This window comes from Ischnura elegans, chromosome 10, assembly GCF_921293095.1.
Source record: "Ischnura elegans chromosome 10, ioIscEleg1.1, whole genome shotgun sequence".
Taxonomy (NCBI): Eukaryota; Metazoa; Arthropoda; class Insecta; order Odonata; family Coenagrionidae; genus Ischnura; species Ischnura elegans.
The window spans coordinates 29,937,594-29,956,896 of NC_060255.1; the positions used below are offsets into that span (position 1 = coordinate 29,937,594).

A 19,303-nucleotide genomic window follows, 5' to 3' on the forward strand; every position below is an offset into this window, starting at 1 on the left:
TGGGGACCGATGCCTGCCCCAGTCACGCCGATGGGGGAAGCACCCCTCAGATAAAGGGTTGGTGGGGGGAGGATTTCGCTGCTCAAATGGGTGTGAAGATAGTTTGGATTGCGGCGCCTAATTTGGAGCGGTAGTTAGGACACCGGGAGAGGGGTTGTTGAAGCGGGGGGAAAGGGTTTGGGGAAGTTGGACAATGGGGGTGTTGTTTCCGGCCAAAGGAAGACGATAGAGGAGGAAAGCGAGGGGGTGAGGGTTAAAGTACCCCCCTTTTTTTCCTCACGCGAAACGTAAAAGCCAGCAAATGTTGCCTGTGTAAAAAATACAAATGCGGGATCATGTAAATGTCACTAATATCTTATTCATAGTGAAAAATAACCTTGCTGTAATCCAAAGTAGCACTGTTGAAACTCAGATGATTGCTTTCAATATGTATTGAAACCTGGGTTGGAATAAAAATTGTAGTAAGTGAGGAAATAATTTATAGATTTAGACGATTTTAAGATGAAAATAGTTATCCTTCTATAAAATGTGACGACCTTAATGCCTGAAAACATTACTTTAAATTATCTGAGAGAATCATAGTGTATATATTTAATGATTTGATGTGATGGTGAGTTTGACAGTTTAATGTAAAGCTCTTCAGCCGGTGGTCAAGCGCTCTAAACCAATCCTCTATCAGTATTTCAACATTGAATGGCATCCAATACATAAAGAATAATCTCTTAAGAGGATTTTAATTCTAATGTTAATATTGATCCTAATTTATGCATTATAGCCTCAAAATATGGTCAGTCTCAACGAAAAAAAAACAGTAGAATAAAGCTAGCTTAGGTTCATTTGTATATTTCAATGGACGCGCCACGGTTTCGACGTAGTTACATCTTCAGGTCTTTTCAAATCTTTTACGTAGCTTGAAGCCTGAAGATACTAATTAAATAAAAATAGGGACTATTCCGTTGCTTTTCGCCTAAAATTCCGCAAATTAAATGAAATTACAAACAAGATATTTAAGGGATTTTCAAAAAAATTACATCCGTAGTATCGACAAGTCTAGACAGTTTTTCCTGGGCATTACGATTTACGTGGATTTATAAATATAGACGTTGAAAGCTGAAGAAAAGGCAAATACATTTCCAAATTTTCATTCTATTTTAGTTTTTTTTCGGTGCAGTCCTAACTCAATCGGTTTCCACGCCATGCAATGAAGGAATTTTGAATATAACCTTGTGGTCTGATGAATATCCCGGTATTTTGCAAAACATTAGACATCCGTAGCATCGACAAGGCTAAACATTTTTTCCTGAGTATTACGATTTCCGTGGATTTATGAATATAGATGTTGAAAGTTGGATACATTAGAAATTAAATTTCAAAATTTTCAAGCTATTTCAGTTTTTCCAGTGTGGTTCCAATCGAATCGGTATTAATGCCAAGCATTGAGAGTATTTATAATATAACCTTTTGGACCGATAAAGATCCTGGTATTATGAAAAAAATACATTCGTCGCCTCCGTAGCATCGACAAAGATAGACATTTTTTTCCTGAGTATAACGATCAGCTCGGAGATAAAGTAGCAAAGAAGGTAGTTTGGTAGTGGTGGTGAATACGATGGGTTGGGAGACTTGAAATGGATGGTGATACGTGGAGGTTGCTAGGAGGGAAGCGGTGATGATACAGAGTTTGCCATAGTAACAATTTCCGTGGGCTGTTCCCAGGCGACCGTCCCCACATGAGCACTCAACTCCCGGGGGAAAACATTGCATTGGCCTTAATTTATCAAGGGGATTCAACGCCATCCATACACTTACCGGACTGGGAAGGGAGGGAATGTTTAAAGTGAGAGTATGGTGTAGTGGACAAGCGCGATATTACGATGCATCAATACAAAATCGATATTTCCACACATCGATCGAGCAGGCGTATAAAATTTAAATGGACCAAACGGCAAAGTACAAAACTTAATCGAATCAGTTATCACGGTTCTCATGATGAAAATGGATAGCTACAAAGATAACCTCAGAAATGAATATATTGATAACATTGTTTGATTAAATATTACTCGCACGCAGCAATACCTGGACTATTTCTCTATATTTATTTAAGAGTGAAATTTTTATATTACAATCTAATAAGTGCCACATTAATGGAAAGAACTTTGAATAAGTTATGACAGTCCTATCAATGAAAATGGATCGGTACAAATACGAACTCAGAAATTAACGCTTTAATAACATTGTGTGATTAAATGTTTCTCGCACGTTGTCACACGCATCTGAATTATTTCCCCATACTTAAATAAAAGTAAAGTTACTTTTAATTTTTTATCTATTTATTTCACCATCAAAAACGGCAAAAAGGCTTTCACATTGCGAAGTTTTAGTATTCAGGGTCAACTAGGAATGAGGGATGAAAGCCAAGTTGCAAGAGTTGTACGGCTGGAATAATAACCCTTTTCTGTTTTAGTTATTCCTTGGAAGCAAGCATAGCTAAATAGTCATTATTTTGATTTATACTAATAGAAACATGTTTCGTTCAACCATTTATTTCCGATTGTTAACAAAACTTTAATATTTAGTTAATCTAAAAGCATCAAATGTAACACCTTTTTCCTTCAGGTACAAATCTTTCCATAGTTTTAAGTCAATTTCCATTAACGACAAAATTCGTACCCCCACCGAATTAGGCCATGTAAACTGTTTATTGTACAATAGACTTTTCTAAAAACCTTTACAGCATTCCACCATTGCTTCGTGAAAGGCAAACATGATTCTCTCGAAATTGAAAGGGCTTGCTAAACGCACCAGCGCAAAAAAAATCTCTCCAACCTCTTCCCCCTCCAGTGTCATTCACTTCAATGCCGGATGATTTTTTGCTCACGTCACTTTTCTCATTTTTTTCCACCTTGCTTCGCTATGACTCCGACAAAATCACTCAAATTGAGGGACGGGTTCGGTAATCTGAAATGACGTAACGCCGTTCATTTTCACCGGGATTAATGCAAAATGAATTTTGAAACGCTTCCAAACGTGTAGCGAAGAGATTGGAGGCACCGCTGAATTAGGGAAACGAGGGCTACTGCATCTGTTCCACGGGATCACTATAACTCTCTCGGTGAGGAACATACATAACTGATATAAAATTGGATGCATATCACTTTCATAACCTTCAAAATATAGTAAGTAGAGTAAATTATACCTTCTGAATTGAGTTGGATGTAAAATATACATCTTTTACCTCAGTTGAACCGCAATATCTTTTCAGCGGTGCGTAATTTGATATGGGTTAACTAAACCGCACAAACTAATTGGTTAATGCGAAAAATCAGTTGCATAAAGATTAGCTCTTTGATTAAAAAAATCAAGGTCACTCCTATCAGCTCCACAGTTAGCTTATAAAATGTCCAATTTGGACTAAAATTTTAATCTAAGTATCATTTAAAATTCACCAAGCGCTATAATCAACTTCTTTTACATGCGTTTATTTTTTCAGCCATCAACTACACACCATCTGGAAACACTCATATTATACATACCGTATGCGTATCACCATCCATAATTTATTATTACTTATGCAGCACGTTTTCCCAGCATTTGGTCCTAATCGGTATTTGAATGTTGGACAAACGGATTGCGTGTATCATCTACACACGTCGTAATACGAATAGGATCGCTTTAGAGAACGATGCATCGAATGTAAAGCATACGGAAGCCGTGTATTAGATGACCACACCCATTCCACTGCATGCGAGGTCTGTGCGACTAATCAGCCTCTTTCTCCCCCGTTGAACCTTAACCAAGGTCTTGAGTTGACGGCCAACCCTTCATGCCGCTTGCAGCCATCCCCTATAGCAAAACATCTCAAATTACTTTCGGCGCAGAAAATTATGTGCCTTCAATTTAGGGCAGGAATTATTTCCCAAAGAAACCCATATAATTTGAACACTATATTTTTATAAAATATTATTTTTAGAAAATTATACTTCGCTAGCAAATAAACTTTAAGTAAAGAAATATTTCAACACTTTTGAGTAGTAAATTTCTATTTTAAATAGAATTTTTACCTATAACTAAAACATTTAATTTTTACCTACGAAGTTTAATTTTTTCGCATGTCCTCAAGCTATGACCTCAGTTATTCATAAACAATTTTTTTTATGTTTCAGCCAAAAACGTGAGCAGTTTATCTTATATGAGAACAGAGGAGTTAAACTTATAGGCACCCTTTCTTTACATACTATGACTCGTAAAAAGGTTTATATTTTCATGACATTGACAAATCTTTTGAAAAACATATATATGTTCACACGACCATAGTATTGACTTAAGCCTAAAAAATCATGCAACTGAACTGTCAAAATTATGAAGTAGCTTATTAGCTTAATTTTTTTTACATCTTCTTTTCCTCGTTAGGTTAACCGTGCCCTAACCCCACCGCATGTAATTTCTAAGCCGGCCGTGATCGACCTCTTTCCCCTCCTTTGAACCCTGGCCAACCCGTCGTTTTGACGACCTTAAAACTGCCCCTTCACGCACAGCCGCCCCTTGAATCCGACCAAACCCCTTGAACTACTTTCATTCACCACGTCTGACCCCTGAAGACCCCTAAACGAGGCATCCCACGCAGCTATCACACGTCCCCGAGTCTCCTCTCTAGTCTCTCCTTCGTCACCGCCTTACTCCGTCGTCAACCGACCCAACGAACACTCAAATGCATACTACGCCCTCCCAGGTCGCGTCGCTCGTCTGAAACTTCTTCCTAAAAGTTCATTTACCACGGGAGATTAATTCTAAAAGTAATAGCAATAATGTTTATTTACTCCATCAATGTTTACATTGCTCAAGTACCTAATGCCGGTCTCGGTGGCGCCGGGGTAAAGTCCCCGACTGCTAACCTAGAGGTCGCGGGTTCGAATCCCGCCTAGATGGATTGATCACCATCCGGGATATGGATGTTTGTGATTGTCAATCAAATTAATTGTAAGAGAGGACAATGTTGTCCAAAATTTGCTTGAAAAAAAAACTAAATTGTTATTGTTGTTGTTATAGTTAATTACTCTGAGCTATAGGCAGTTTCAAATGTACAAGCACCTGAGTTGAGACTGCCTTCTGTAAATAAATATAGGCCATTGCTGGTGTTGTTGTACAGTAGCTGAAAATTTCCGAGCATATATATACAGCTGTATACACAAATAAGGAGCATTTCATTTTGTCATTTTGTGAATAAAGAAAGAAAAGTTTTTTACAATACATCAAGCAATATTATTTAAACACTTCACATGATTAGCTGCAGTTTGTAATGCAATATTAGTTTCAAGATAAATACACAGTATCGATTTTATTAATGGAAAGTGCCCATTCTTTCAGCATGTCTTCTTTTCTCTTCTGAAATTTTTAGATGCTCATGTTTCGGTATTTATTTTGTTCACATTTCAAGGCATTGAAGCCTTTAAGCAACTGGTCATTAAATATCCAGACCTAACCTTCATCCAGGAACAGAAATTTGTGCTAGAGGTTGCCTCTTTCGTGGAATTCCTCATAGGATATTCCCTGTCAAAGGATACGTTTGAGAGGTTATATAATGCAGAAATAACATAGAAAGGAGGGAAAAATCTCATTTAGTCTCAACCTTAATTTAAAATTGCTATGAATCCATATTACTGCTGTTCACTTCCCGTTGAATTTCATCTGGTACATTTTGTATGCAACTATCCATTGAATTCCTACATTTGACAGTAGGTACTCTAGCGTGTCGTACGCTTACAATTTTTTGGAGGGGGTGATGAAGAAAAAAATACGCGGCACATCCCTTCTCCTATCGCCCTTTTGGACGGGAAACCATCCACTTCTGCCTCCCCAGCCAAAAACTTGGACGAAAGCGTGTGGTTTTGGAGTGAGGATGAAGTTTTAGTAGTCCCAGAGCCCGCGAGAGAGCGGGGTTGGGGGATGGGAGTAAGTTTTGTTGGGTAGAGCGGGTGGCAAGCGTGTTGAGATATCTGGAAGGAGGGGCAGGGGGAGTTTGAGCGCCGGGATCTGTGTGAAAGAATGGTAGGATGAGGTAGTGAGTCTGGACGGGAAGGTTCTGGAGAGGAAACATCGGAGAAGAAGAGGCTAGGAGAGACGGGAAGAAGTTGAGGCAAGTTGGACGCAGGCTGGCAAGGAAGGACGCCGAGGAGGGGGTTGTACGAACAGAAAGAGACACATAGGAACCCCCTGGGCACGGGTTATGACCACTGATATCAGGTCGCGAATATTCCCAACCCGTTGGTCTCCCCCTTCCTCAGTCACCACGGTCCCGGAAAGGGAGGAAAAAAGAGTCTTCGGTAAGACTTTCTTATATCACCCCTTATCTTAAAGCTTCCCGCTCATATCCCTCCCTCTTAGGAGACCTACCCTCCAGGGAGAGTGAGAGAAAAAGGAAATGGATATATGTATATAAACCTACTCAAATCCCACGATGTTTCCGTCATTATTGTGCACTTGTGTGTTTTTATTATTCAATGGTGAGCTCCCATATAGTAGCGGAAGGGTTGTAAAAGGGTATCCCCGTCCAAAACCCTCGCCGTTTTACACGCATCGCACGGGATACGATGGGGTCGGGTGGGGATAAGGCTCGGAAAATATTAGTGCACATATTTATGTGCCCGGGGGTCGTAAAATTTTTCCGAATCGGGGCATAAACGCGTAATAGTCTCAAAAAAAACTTTAGCAATATACGTAATGCACGATGGGCATAAAGTCTCTTGAGTACGGGTCACTAGTTTTTAGCAGTTACTTACCATCGAAAATAATTTTTGATCGAACTAGTTTATGGAAATGAAATGAAAACTGGCTTCGTAAAAACGCATTTAATAGCGTAAAATTTGGCGTATTTTTCTCCGAGATCGCCATATGAATAGCATACCGGCAGTAACCTATTCATATCACGATCAGTAGTATTGTAATGATTAGTATTCGAGAAATAGTAATGATCATACACATAATATCTGTTCAAGCAAAAAATTAAAGCTATACATTTGATTCTTGATCTTATGATGGTGAGCGTTGATAGTTAGTGTTCAAAAGCTAAATATAGCCATTATACATTATACATTTTTGTCTCAATAACTATGCCGGTCAGTGTTTGCAGGCAATATGGTTACCTACGGTCGAAGTTTTCCATCATTACTCAAATTATAAAGGGAAGATTCTGTTGCGATTTATATCTAATCAGCACTGGTGCGGAGTAGACCCTGAGGTGGAGCAGTGACCTCTGAATAATCTAGCATTATGTTTCCTTGCAAGAAAAAATAGCTCACTGAATGATATTTGGTAACCAAAGAAGCTTGGACGTCCTTCGCGCTTAGTTGTATTGGAAAATAGGATGCAATTTAAGAAAGTTTGAGGAAACAAGAGAGAATAATATTAATGCCATGCTTAATAATAGGCGCCAGTGCATTGAAACTATGCGAACTCCAAGTTAATCAGAACTGAAAATATGACACCAAGAAAATAGAAGCAAGGTGCCCTTCAAGTGCACAATAAGTCAACATCTGTGGATCATAAGTAGCGATTAGAAGTTCATTAGTAGTAAGGTTACTCGGCATTTTTCAGGAGTTTTCCTCTTCGCTTTATGAAGACTTTTTCTGATTAACGATCCTTTTTTCATAATTAACTATAGCAATCATAATGAAGAAGATACATATCTAAATCGGCAGGTCTCAGAAAGCTGTGCACAATATAATCTAATAATTCTGGGCTACCACGGTACGTTAAATGAAATATTATATCAACCGTTTATCAAAATAAAGGCCCTCATACTTACATAACTCTTACCAAGTGGATGGCAGCAACAAAGTCATTATTTTCGTAATTAAAACCGAATAGTAATCACCACCGAGTATATACACGCCTTTTTTCCTAGAAATGCAAAAGCTGTGATGAAGTTCATGAAACATACGACTATGCCAACCTGAAAACAAGATCCTGGAACGATTTTTAACCAAGGTTTTACTGCACTTTCTCGAATCAATAAAGAAGAGAATCCAGGTCAAATAGGCATTGCACCAGAGGGAATTCCACAGCGTGATTGCAAGCAAGCCGAACCTCTTCCTCCGTCTTAATAAGGAAACAATTAAAGTAGATTATTTTTCCCTCTTGCTTCGAGTTTCCTCGGCACGTGGGGCAGACTCCGATGAGGAATTAAAATTCCCGCGGATAAATATTTACCCCCCCACACGAAAATGTGAGGAAAAATTAGCGTCTAGGTAATAATGAGTGATTGAAAACATCTTCGCGGGGTATCTTCGGGAGTGAGGAGAAGAAAAAAAATAAGGAAAAATGTAATAACCCCTAAAGGATGGAAAGAAATATCTTCGAAGCTCTCTCTCTTTCTTGAGGGAAAAAATTTTGACGCCAACCCACCTCCCAACAAAGGAATCTCCCTTGTCTGAAACATTCTTGAAAATGAAAATCGCGTACATCACCGAAATAATTAAAAAACTTCCCTTTAGCTCTTCCAGGAATATTACCCGCACATCCCAAACCTCTTACCCACCACCCGTTTTGCCTTCCACATCGGAGGCATAAAAAAATAGCCTTCCTTTTCCTCTTTCCCTCTCCTAGAGACTCTCCCATCACCAGATACAAAATGAAACAGAAAGAATAATTACCGAGTTTTATCCGAGAAAATTAATAAGAGAATGGCCAAAAAATATCTAAAAGGATTTCCATACTTCTCGGAAAATAAAAGTAAAGGAATTGGTACGAAATGGAAAAGGAGAGAAAAAATATAATTCTGGAAAAGGCGGAAAAAAATAAGCCAAGCGGGTCCTTGAGGAAGAAATTAAGGGTTAATTGAGACCAAGGAATTAAGAGAACGTAATTCTTGAGATGCTCTAAAAGGAAGGGCATGGGTAAAGGGGAGGGTTGAGGAGCCGGCAAATGGGAAAGGGTATCAGGGATACAGGATCGAAGAATGGCGGCAGTGAGGGAGGTTAAGGGAGAGATTGTGAGGGGAAGGAGGCCGAAAGACTTCGGGTCGGGACAGAGGCTGTGGAAATGAGATACAGCGCACCGCGCTGGAGAAAGGTGCCCAAATAGAGCTTCTCAATATTCTCGCATGCTTCAATTTACCGGAATTGATGGAGCCTTTTATTACTTACAGTTAATATTAATAAACTCCAAGCCAAACATTTCAATATATCTTGCACTCATTGCTAGAACTTCCAAGTACGAATTCCCCTGCGTATACCATGAATTCATCATAGAAGGCCGTATTGAATTAAACACTCTCTATTTTCCACGGTTAAAAAAATTATTAAGACATATGTTTAAATATTACTACATTATTTTCAAGGTATTTAATGATTCAAAATTGTGATGAATTCAAGGTCATAATGGAAAATTGCAAGTGCTTATTTCAAAAAGGAACAAATTCCATTCCATCATGCTTGAGTCTTCAGATTTTATTGAAGGGCATGGGCGTCACATCAATTTCACAACCCAGAACAGTTATTTCTGAATTGAGCTTTTATGTACTTAAGTTTTGACACTATAACCAATTTTTTTTGTAGATTATGCGGGAAACTTTACTGAAATTTCTTCATTGACTTGTTTTTCTTCGCTGCACTTTTTCTAAGTCGATGAATTAGATTATCAGATAGTAATGCAAAGCAATTGAGTAATTTATGATGTGAAGCAGCTCTTCAAAAATTTCGGTCGACGTGACGCTTATGACACCATAGTGCTTTAGAAAAAATATATGAGGGATAATTCAGTGAATTCACAAATACCATATACATATGTATTTTATCGGCACCACAGTGTATATTATTCGGAGAAATCAAAAAAATTATAAACAAAACCTGAAGAAAAATCAAAACTCTTTCAAAACTTGTTAAAATAATGCACACATTCGAAAGAAAAATCTTCGACCTTTACGAAAGTAAATTTTACCTTTAATTTCGTCTACACCGCGTGAGAGAAGTGACTGTAGAACCGACTATTCATTCGGTAGAAGGTGTACGAAGAATACACGTTATGACTTTGCTACTCGCCTCCACACTGCGTACCGCAAGAACGCATTCAAAGCAACAATATCTTAACAAAGTTATGGCCTTAATTACATTGCAGTGCGCAGTACCACAGTAGTAGTGTATGTACGTCGGTACCGTGATGCTCTCGCTTCTAGGGAGGATGAGGGGAGGAACGAAGATAGCGGGAGGAAACCGTCGAAGCGTGGGGCGCATTGGGGGGTATAAGGCGCCAAGTGAGGTGGATGCATTCTAGGGGTAAGGGACTCGCGATACGCCGGCAGGAGAGCGGGGAATTGCCGAGAGGTGGATGGGGACTTTGTCGGGCGAGGGATCGGGAGTTAAGTGGAGAGGTTAACGAGGAATCTGCGGCGAGAGCACGTTCCTAGCCGTGCTCCCTGCCACCCACTCCGCGACTCGGAACCCTTCTCACATACACCCACTCGTCCCGTTCCCAAAGGCCCGCGAACGCTCCGATGCAGCCATTTCAACCGTGCCCCGACGGATGGAAAAAGACAAAATACTGAGGTGAGATGGATAATTAAGGCTCGCTGAAGTAAGAATAGCGAATTGTCGAGAAATAAAGAGCAATACGGTCGTATCATTATATAGCCTCATCTGGAACATGTGTATGGGATTTTCTCAGATGAAATTAATTACCTGAGCATTAATATAACTAATGTGCACCTGAGACATTTGGCGAGGAGGAAGAAAATATACATTTCCATATTTCCCGTGATATGTTGAATGGCTTTGCTAAAATCTGTGTCACTTCGAGAGCAGTGTCGGACACGACAATCCGTCACCGGGAAAGTCCACAAAAATTTTTCAATCGAATTATCACAACTGTCTGTCTTACTGTAACTCCATTGAGTGCAATCAGAAGTCAATTGTGCCATTAGGTGATAACCTATTTTTTTAAATAAAATAGTTTTGCAAAAATCTTCGGCAGTTTGGGAGTAGGAGTAAAATAGTTTGCCACATATACCCTCACATGTTATACCTCAATAAAAATCAGTGTCACTTCACTATGTCAGATAAGAAGGCCTTCACAATTCGGCGTTGCGTTGACGCCGCGGCTCGCTATCCAATCAAAGCCCGTCTTTGAGAATAGAAGACGTCATATCGCCAGCTAACTACTACGCAGAAAAATCTGATCGTGTCTCATTTTCTCTACGTGGAGGCGGCAGAACGCTGGTGATTTCGAATTGGTGTTTTTTTATGGGAAGCCTAGGTATACACATATGCAGGAGTGGCTCTAATGGGAATAACGAATTCTATTTATTTCATTATTCACTATTATTTTGAAGTTTTAAGCATAAATATTTCGTATCTTTCCTAAACATAAGACAAAGTTTAACCTTAAATTATATTAAAATCACTGAAATTAGACGCATACATTCGTCAATAGTCACAGACTAAATACAGCATGAGAGCTCCTTGCTGGTGAATACGGTCGTTTCAATGCCAGGTTATATTTTATATTTGTGCCCTCATGATCTGCTCAGTTGAAGCTATAAGCTAGATAAAATGGCTGGAAAACCCTGTTTGAACAACAGTTATCATAAATAAATTTTCCTGATAACTTTTCATGTTACTAATGTTCACTGAGTGTATATAATTTGTTATTTTTCGTATATTCCGAGTAAGTAAATTCCGAGTATGGAAATTAAACTTGGAAGGTCATCATAATGCATAGGCAAGTGCCATCACTACATACATTATTAGCGACACTATGGTCGCCATATTAACTTCCAATCCTATTAATACTTAATACCTACTTGAGAAGAATATTTTAAGAAATGAAATTGTGTGAAAATGCACAAAAGAACATGTTAATTTAGCTCGAAATCATAAGATGATATGCTCCCAGGCCGTTTTTCTGGAGCCAACTTTTTTCGCCTTTCATTTGTTTTCGCAATGCAGAGCCGTGAAGGGCAAAATTTGCTTGCGGGGCGAGAGCTCTCGTGGCGTCGACGCAACGCAGAGATGTGAAGGCACCCTAAGGCATACCGTCAGCGGGAAAGACCACACAAATTTTTATCACCCATTTCTGCATTGTTGTAACTTATTTTAATAGTCAGCAGTCTTTCGTGCCTTTTAATAATTATAGTACCTAATATTTAAAGCATAATTTATTTTATTATTTTATTTTATAATCCGAATACAGCTCATATTGGCCATTTTACATCGGGGTATTCAACTAATTTCAACAAGTAAACATGCCCTGGACATGGGAAACCTACCCAGGCGGGACTAGAACCCGCGACCTCTTGTTTGGCAGGCGAGGACGTTACCCCGCCGCCACCGAGGCCGGCATAATGTTTTCGTATTTCGCGGGAAGGAAGAAAACAGATGGTTAGATATTTCTTGACATGTTAAATGACTCAACAAAAATCTTTCATTTCGAGAGTAGTGTCACACAAGGCATGCCGTAAGCAGGAAACGCTACACAAATTTTTCAATCAAGTCATCACCCATTCCTGCCTGTATCTCCCTCGCTGTTACCGTGAGCATAACCAGGAGTCAGTTGTGCCCACCCAACCAACCAACTGCGTATTCCCTCCTCCCATGGGGTCGATTTGGCTCTGCTTTTCCTCCCTCTCCTCCTTCTCTCTCCCCTTCACATTCTCAATTCTCGGGGCGTCTCCTTCCTTCCATTTTCCAAATGAAATCCACCCCATATTCGAAGGAACGGGGCTGAGCCTACCGAGGTACTAACCGCAGCAAGGGAGGTAAAATACCCACCACCACCTCTTTCTCCACGGAAACTCACCCCCAAGACACACCCCCCTCTACCATCCCCCTTGGTACCCCTCCTTATTTTATTTTTCCTCCGACCAACCAACCCAACCATCTCCAATCTCCCGGGATTGAACCCGAAAGGACGGACGCCTTCGACGGTCTCAATTCCACCCCGGCGAAAAGCCTCGCCTTCATTGTTTAAATTCCCTCGCGCTCGTATTATTCCGCTCCATCTACCGCCAGTTGTCGCCTTATTTCCTTTTGCTTCCTCTTCCTCTCCTCCATTTCCGAGTATTTCCGCCTGCCCGGACGTTAAAAAAAAAAAAAAAAAAAAAAATCCGAACCAGCAGAATGGTTCGGAGCGCGACGTTCGGATTAACATTTTTACCTAAATCGGTGGATTTATTCCCCTTGGTCTAATGCTGTGACTCGGTGATGCCGAAAAGAAACGATGGAAAGAATCAAATCCTTGATGGGCCTCGATAGTAAGCATTTGCGTAATATATGATAGATTTTCTATCTTAACCTTCTATTTCCACGCCATAGAATTCCTGAACTACATATCCTCATGAAAATATATAGGAATTGAAAGGTAATTGGTGTATGATAATAGAACTTGACGAATGATGATGAGGCGGGAGGATAGAAGACGATGAGGACAATATTGAACTAAGATTTTTGCATGAATTACTCTACAGAGTTGTAATTACCCTCTAAGGTGAACACTCACTACAGCCAAAAAGAAATGTGACGTATGTGCGCGAATGGTTTGATGGGTGCATACAGATTCTTTTTCTGCATAATGAAGAGAAAGAATCTATTTTTAATTAATAACTTCAATTGCCGTGTCTCAATAGATTCATTCATTCAAAACCATTCTATCATGTTTTAGATCCATGTGAGTTAATTCATTATTTATAGTGAATCCATGAAGGAATTGATTGCTGATATCTGATAAGACACGTTACTGGTGGTAATTTAATTTTTATTACTTTTTCTATTAAATTAATTACTTTTCTGCTTTCATAATGTAGTAAAATGACACTGTAAACACCCGTCAAACCATTATTCAACTCGAGTAATATTTATTTTTGACAGGAGTAAAAGGGGTTAATTAAAATTAAAAATTAAAGAATAGCATCTTGGAACTATCTGCAATCTTTTTTGGCCATAATAACAACAAATCATACATGCCAACACTTTATATTCAATACAAGTTTAATTAAATCAAGAAGGGTCAACTAGCCCTACCACCGCTATGTTCAATCGTGAAGAAATCGACCAAATCCGGTATCGAAAACGGGAGAGCCATCATTATACAAGTTAATAATCTCGTTTTATCGCCAAAGCATCCGTTATGAATTCCTCCGATGCTTCCGAAGAAGGTTTAAGCCACGAGCCGCCCCTCCGTCACTGCTCGACCCTATGAAAGGGGAGGAACAAGGGGGGTTTAGAATCTTCCAATCCCCTCTAGTCTCCCGTCCTCCCTTCAACCCTTATATCCCGCCCTGAATTCCACAAAAACCGCAGCGCCTTGGAAGGTTACCTCAAGATCCTCCTTCCCTTCTCCCGGGACCCGTTCCTCACGCAGCCCTGCCTGTGAGTTCACATCAGTCGTCCTGTGGTATCCGGAACATTCAATACGAGGCATATCCACTCATTTTCTCCCGAGGCCAAACTCCGAACCAGCCATGCAGACGGTTTTCAACCCTACTCCATTACCTCCCGCTTCTCTTCGGGGGAAAAATAAAACGATACATATATATATCGCGTTTCTTTCCTGCTAACTAACCGAGCTTCTCTTAACAAGAAGACGTCAGACGAGAGGAAAGAAATTAAAAAATTTTTTATTGGAAAAGCGAAGAAATGAACAGCGGTAGGAAAGAGATGGGAAAAAATCTGTAGTGGCACGCGCGACCCAGGCAAGGATATCGTTATGTAACGCGGTTGAAAACCTACCCCGGGAGTGGAGATTCCTTCGTGACAGGCTGTCAAGAGGCACGATTCTAAGCAGGCGCTACTCCCGCTCGAGTTTACTTATTCGGTCACGCAGATGGCGAGTAGGTTATTTTACTTGTCGGATGGGATCATATCAATTTGGTTAAAAAAAATTAATTATGCCCCCTTCTCCGATACTGATTTCATTGCGGAAAACTCAAAAAGATATCGGATATGCCGCAAAGCTTTTGCCGCGGCAAAGTTTGAAGCTGATGAGTAGACAGGTGGCAGAACTTGGTAGTAGTTACGCAGGAAGATCAATTTCAGTTCAGGAGTTGACTAGCAGTCAGCGATCCCCGCCCAGTAGCAAGCTCCATTCTCCATTACTTTCCACAAACTATACCTCGAGCTCGCAAAGACTGGTTTCACTACCAGCAGTAGTGAAGATAAAGCTCTCACACATCATTCTAAGTTTGTGGATTGAGTACCCAATCACCATAATAGTACGAATTTGATGAGTTTTCATTCGCGAAAATGGTCCAAAAAACCTTTATGAAGATAATTTTTGACGACGTCAGACGATCAGCACTAATAATAAGGCAATTGCATTAAAAAACCAACTTAAGCATTTACTTTTGAAAGGACCATTAAATATTTTTGTTCTTTTCTAAATTTCGATTAGCGTGTCTATTTAGTCAAGGCAAACATGCAATGCCATCATAAAAGTGCAATTATCGATAGAAAATACTTAGAATATAAATTATTAGTGAAAATATCTCAAAATTAAAAAAAAATCGCTCTGCAATATCTGAGAGACACTGTTACACTTACGGACAGCCATGTTGAACATCGAAATCTTATGACAGGACACTGCATACTGACCTGAAATAGAAAATAGTTTCACATAAATTTAAGAATAACATCAGAGTTAAATTAAAATGAACAATACATCAATTTTATGAGCATATCAGGACTTAGTGAAGGTAACGTCTACACACGTTGATAAAGAAAATTTTTATCGACCGTCATCCAACTTGTATTTACCTAAGTAAAGAGAATACAGAAACTGCATTATAAAGATATCAGTGGGTCATGATGTATTTGACGAAGAGGATGAATTATGACTCGATACAAGGGTAAGAGATAGGGTGAGAGGGGAAAAGATTGATTTTTGAGCATGATGTACTGCTTATCGTGACCAAAGAACGGAAAGTGGTCTTCTTTCAGAAGACATGATGAGGCTTCGATCGCCCAAACGTGGGAACATCCGCGTCTTGATACAACTTCGGTTTGGGCAAACAAATTTCCTCTTCCGTGGACGGGGAACGGAGAAAAATAATATTAATCTATCTATGGGTCGATCACGGCAAGGCTCATGACTGGTGGGCGTATTTCTGTGAAAGAATAACTTATACCGTGTGTCTTGTCGAGAAGAAATCATGCGAAAAAAATGATCAGAAAAAGTGTAAAATTCAGGAAATTATCTCCAAAGAAAGTAATAAGTCCCATTTATTTCATCTGGAAATAATCCGAAGAAAAACTTTCTGTTTGACCAGTATGAAAGTCAAGACAATGAAGCATTTTTCCACAAGCTACACACGGAAGACAATATACTGGATAAATTTTATAAAAATAAGATTTTTGCTACTATTACTATGAGTATTCTTAAAGCTAAGGTGGGTTTGTATGAGGAATTTTTGAAAGCCCCTGCTCCCCAAATTAATCTCTTCGATTCCAAGTTAGACCAAATCTCTTTCATATCTACAAATCCTATTCCCTTCCTCATATGTTTTCTCCTCCCTATGTCTTCACTCAGTAAATTCAGTATTATTAAAAGTTTACTCTAGCGATATCTAAAGCATTGAAGCGATGTCTAAAGCATAAATTCAATTTCTAAGCCTCAGTCGGCTCTTTCGAGCAAGACTTAGACATATTTCTCTAACTAATCTCATGCAGCCAACCTTCAATCAGCTATTAGGGTATATCAATATTGAAGTAAAAACGTAAGCAGCATTTTCTACTAATAACAATTCTCTACATTTATAGTTATAGAATTTTAGTTAGTTGAAACATTGCAAGATTTCCTCTGAATTTCTTTTAGCAAAACGCGTTTCGTTGTCACAGCTATATACTCAAGTGCCAGCGTCGTAACAAGGAAACGAATGAAGCGCAAACATACTCCATGGAAATATTGTAATACTTCATTTAACTAATACTTTGACTTCCACCACATTGTACCACATATCATAGAAGATGATTGTATTGAAATTTATCAAGATTTTTGTTAAATATAAGTGCATTACACTCAAGGATGAATCTAAGGTAGCAGTATGCAACATTAAAATTTAAATCGCTGCATTAGTATGTAAGTTATTAATTTGCGAGTATTTATGACCAAGGATATTCTACCTTATGCTACAGTTACTGTTGGGTGACAAGAGATAAGCCCGTACATATTGCAAAATCCAAGGCTGTAATAATGAAAGGAAGACAAATGAGCTAATGACAAATTCAAGCTCACTATAGAACCAGCAAAGACCGATGATTTGACCATTCCTGACAGGAAAATTTCCGGACACTAGCACGCGTTTCCGAGAAAGCCAAATTTATCGAACGACATGGAAGTCATTTTGACCGATGATGGCGCTTGCTGAGACGAAAACTCGAGCTAATGCAACGCCATGCTGGTACTTTATGACCCGGCCAATCAAATAAGAGCGACTGAAAACCTTTTCTCGGACGGGAAATTGCCACGACCTTGCGAATTAAACCGGAGATGGCGGAAGGGATCGAATATCACATTCTTGAACGCTCAAGTTGGCCACTACCCGGCTGAATATAAATTTTTAAGGGGTCCCTTGCAAAAGGGGAACCTCAAATTCGTAATTTCTAGTTCCCTCTCTGAAGCCACGTAGCATCTCGCGCCTCAGCTGAAGATCATTCGGCGAAGTAACACCGGAATCCGGCAGTAAAAAGGCCCTCCATAAGCGAATAACCTAAGTGGCGCCTTTCATGCTTCACAGAGTTCCTTTGCCTCGTCTCCTGAGGTTTCAGCGGTTCTGACTCCAGCGTCGGGATTATGGGAAGCGGAATTGAGTGCAGAAATATGTTCGCACAACCGACAAAAATTTCGCGGGGACAATGGAAAAGGAATTCGCTTGAAGAAGAAGATTCAAAGACGGTGGAAAATAGCAACCCCAAAAGGGATGAAGCGTGGAACGAAGGTTTCCAATATTTTTAGACTCAACATAAACATAATGATAGCAATAATTCACCTTCTCTACAAGTTGATCCACGGAGAGCGAGGGTCTGAGAAGCTGTGGGCGTGTATTATAAGAAGATTGGAATTGCTTTGAGCCCTTCAATGAATACGGGGTCTGGTGGATGAGATTTCGGATTTAAAGATGAGATTTCCAGCTATAAAGATGTGGAGAAAGATGGAATTTTCGCGAGGAGGCCTTTTCTGGGTGAAGAAGAGCAGCTTTTGCGAACGCCCAGCAGCTTTTTTTTCGCGAGGGAAGGGCGTTAGTCGTCTTTCGAAGGGAAAACGTCTTTCAGCGCTTATTTTCTCACCCTGGTTATTCTTTCATTCATGTTAGATGAGATTTTAACCTCGAGCGAGCTATGTAAAATGTAGAGACCAGGACTGGACTTTTTTGAACCGTATTAAAAACTAATAATGCGATCATAAAATCCTAATTCGATTTTTTGCGATGTGCTGGAGAGAATTTATCCGACCTAATAAAAAATAGAAGCTTTTGTGCTCAATGAACAGTTTGATGAAAACCTATCCCAATAATTGACTTCGGTACCCCCATGAATGAAAATTTTATTAAGTTCGGTAAATAGAATCTTATTACTCTCTACAGGGTACGTATATTGAAGGAAAAGCCAATAAAACCATCATTCCTCAATTTTACTTTTAAATCTAGAGTTTTCATCAAAATCCTCATCATATTAACTTATAATTCAACTTCTTCATTATTACGCTCATGCAGGCAAAGGAATTATTTAGTTATATTTTAAATTAAGGCAATACACAGGTTATGGTTGGAATGAAATTACTTTGCTTTTCTACAAAACACACACTTTATTGCCGACTAGTTTCGGTTACACTGTACCATTTTCAAGACTAGTCTTGAAAATGGTACAGTGTGTGTTTTGTAGAAAAGCAAAGTAATTTCATTCCAACCATATAATGGAATTCTACAAAGTAAAGGCCTCAACAATTCAGTGCATCGATACACAGGTTAATGTAGTAAAATACTAGCCCATAGAAAACTACTAAGGAATTTATACCTGGGTGTTCAATTTCGTGTTCCTATTTAATAACAGCGGTATCAATAATATAAACTCCTTTTTTTCTGCATTTATCAATAGATTGATATTTCAATGCCTCAATAGCAGGACAATTTTCATCTCTCAGAATTTAATTAAGCTTACAGAAATTGTTTACATGTACCACCAAACATCTCATCCTCCCATAAACATCCGCAGTCCTTTCATTTCCCTCTTTTTAGCTATAAGGGCGAACAAATCCTTGCCTTATTTTTCCCTGCCCTTACCTTAAGATTACCACCTTAAGTGTTGTCTAGAGCGAAAACTGGAAC

The 19,303-nt window shown here is 39.3% G+C and overlaps 1 protein-coding gene across 6 annotated transcripts in view; it reads right to left on the bottom strand.

The window, feature by feature from the left end:
- The window catches only part of LOC124166530 (irregular chiasm C-roughest protein-like), a 766,129-nt gene that overhangs the window by 214,997 nt on the left and 531,829 nt on the right, over positions 1–19,303 (bottom strand). Inside the window, exon 1 of one of the 6 annotated variants that reach the window (XM_046544079.1) lies at positions 15,525–15,570. The exons of the other annotated variants lie outside the window; for them this stretch is intronic. Within the exon in view, the coding sequence (XP_046400035.1) occupies positions 15,525–15,569 (45 nt within the window). The 5' untranslated portion in view covers position 15,570. Of the gene's footprint in view, positions 1–15,524; positions 15,571–19,303 lie in introns of those variants that run through there. 6 annotated transcript variants of the gene reach the window in all.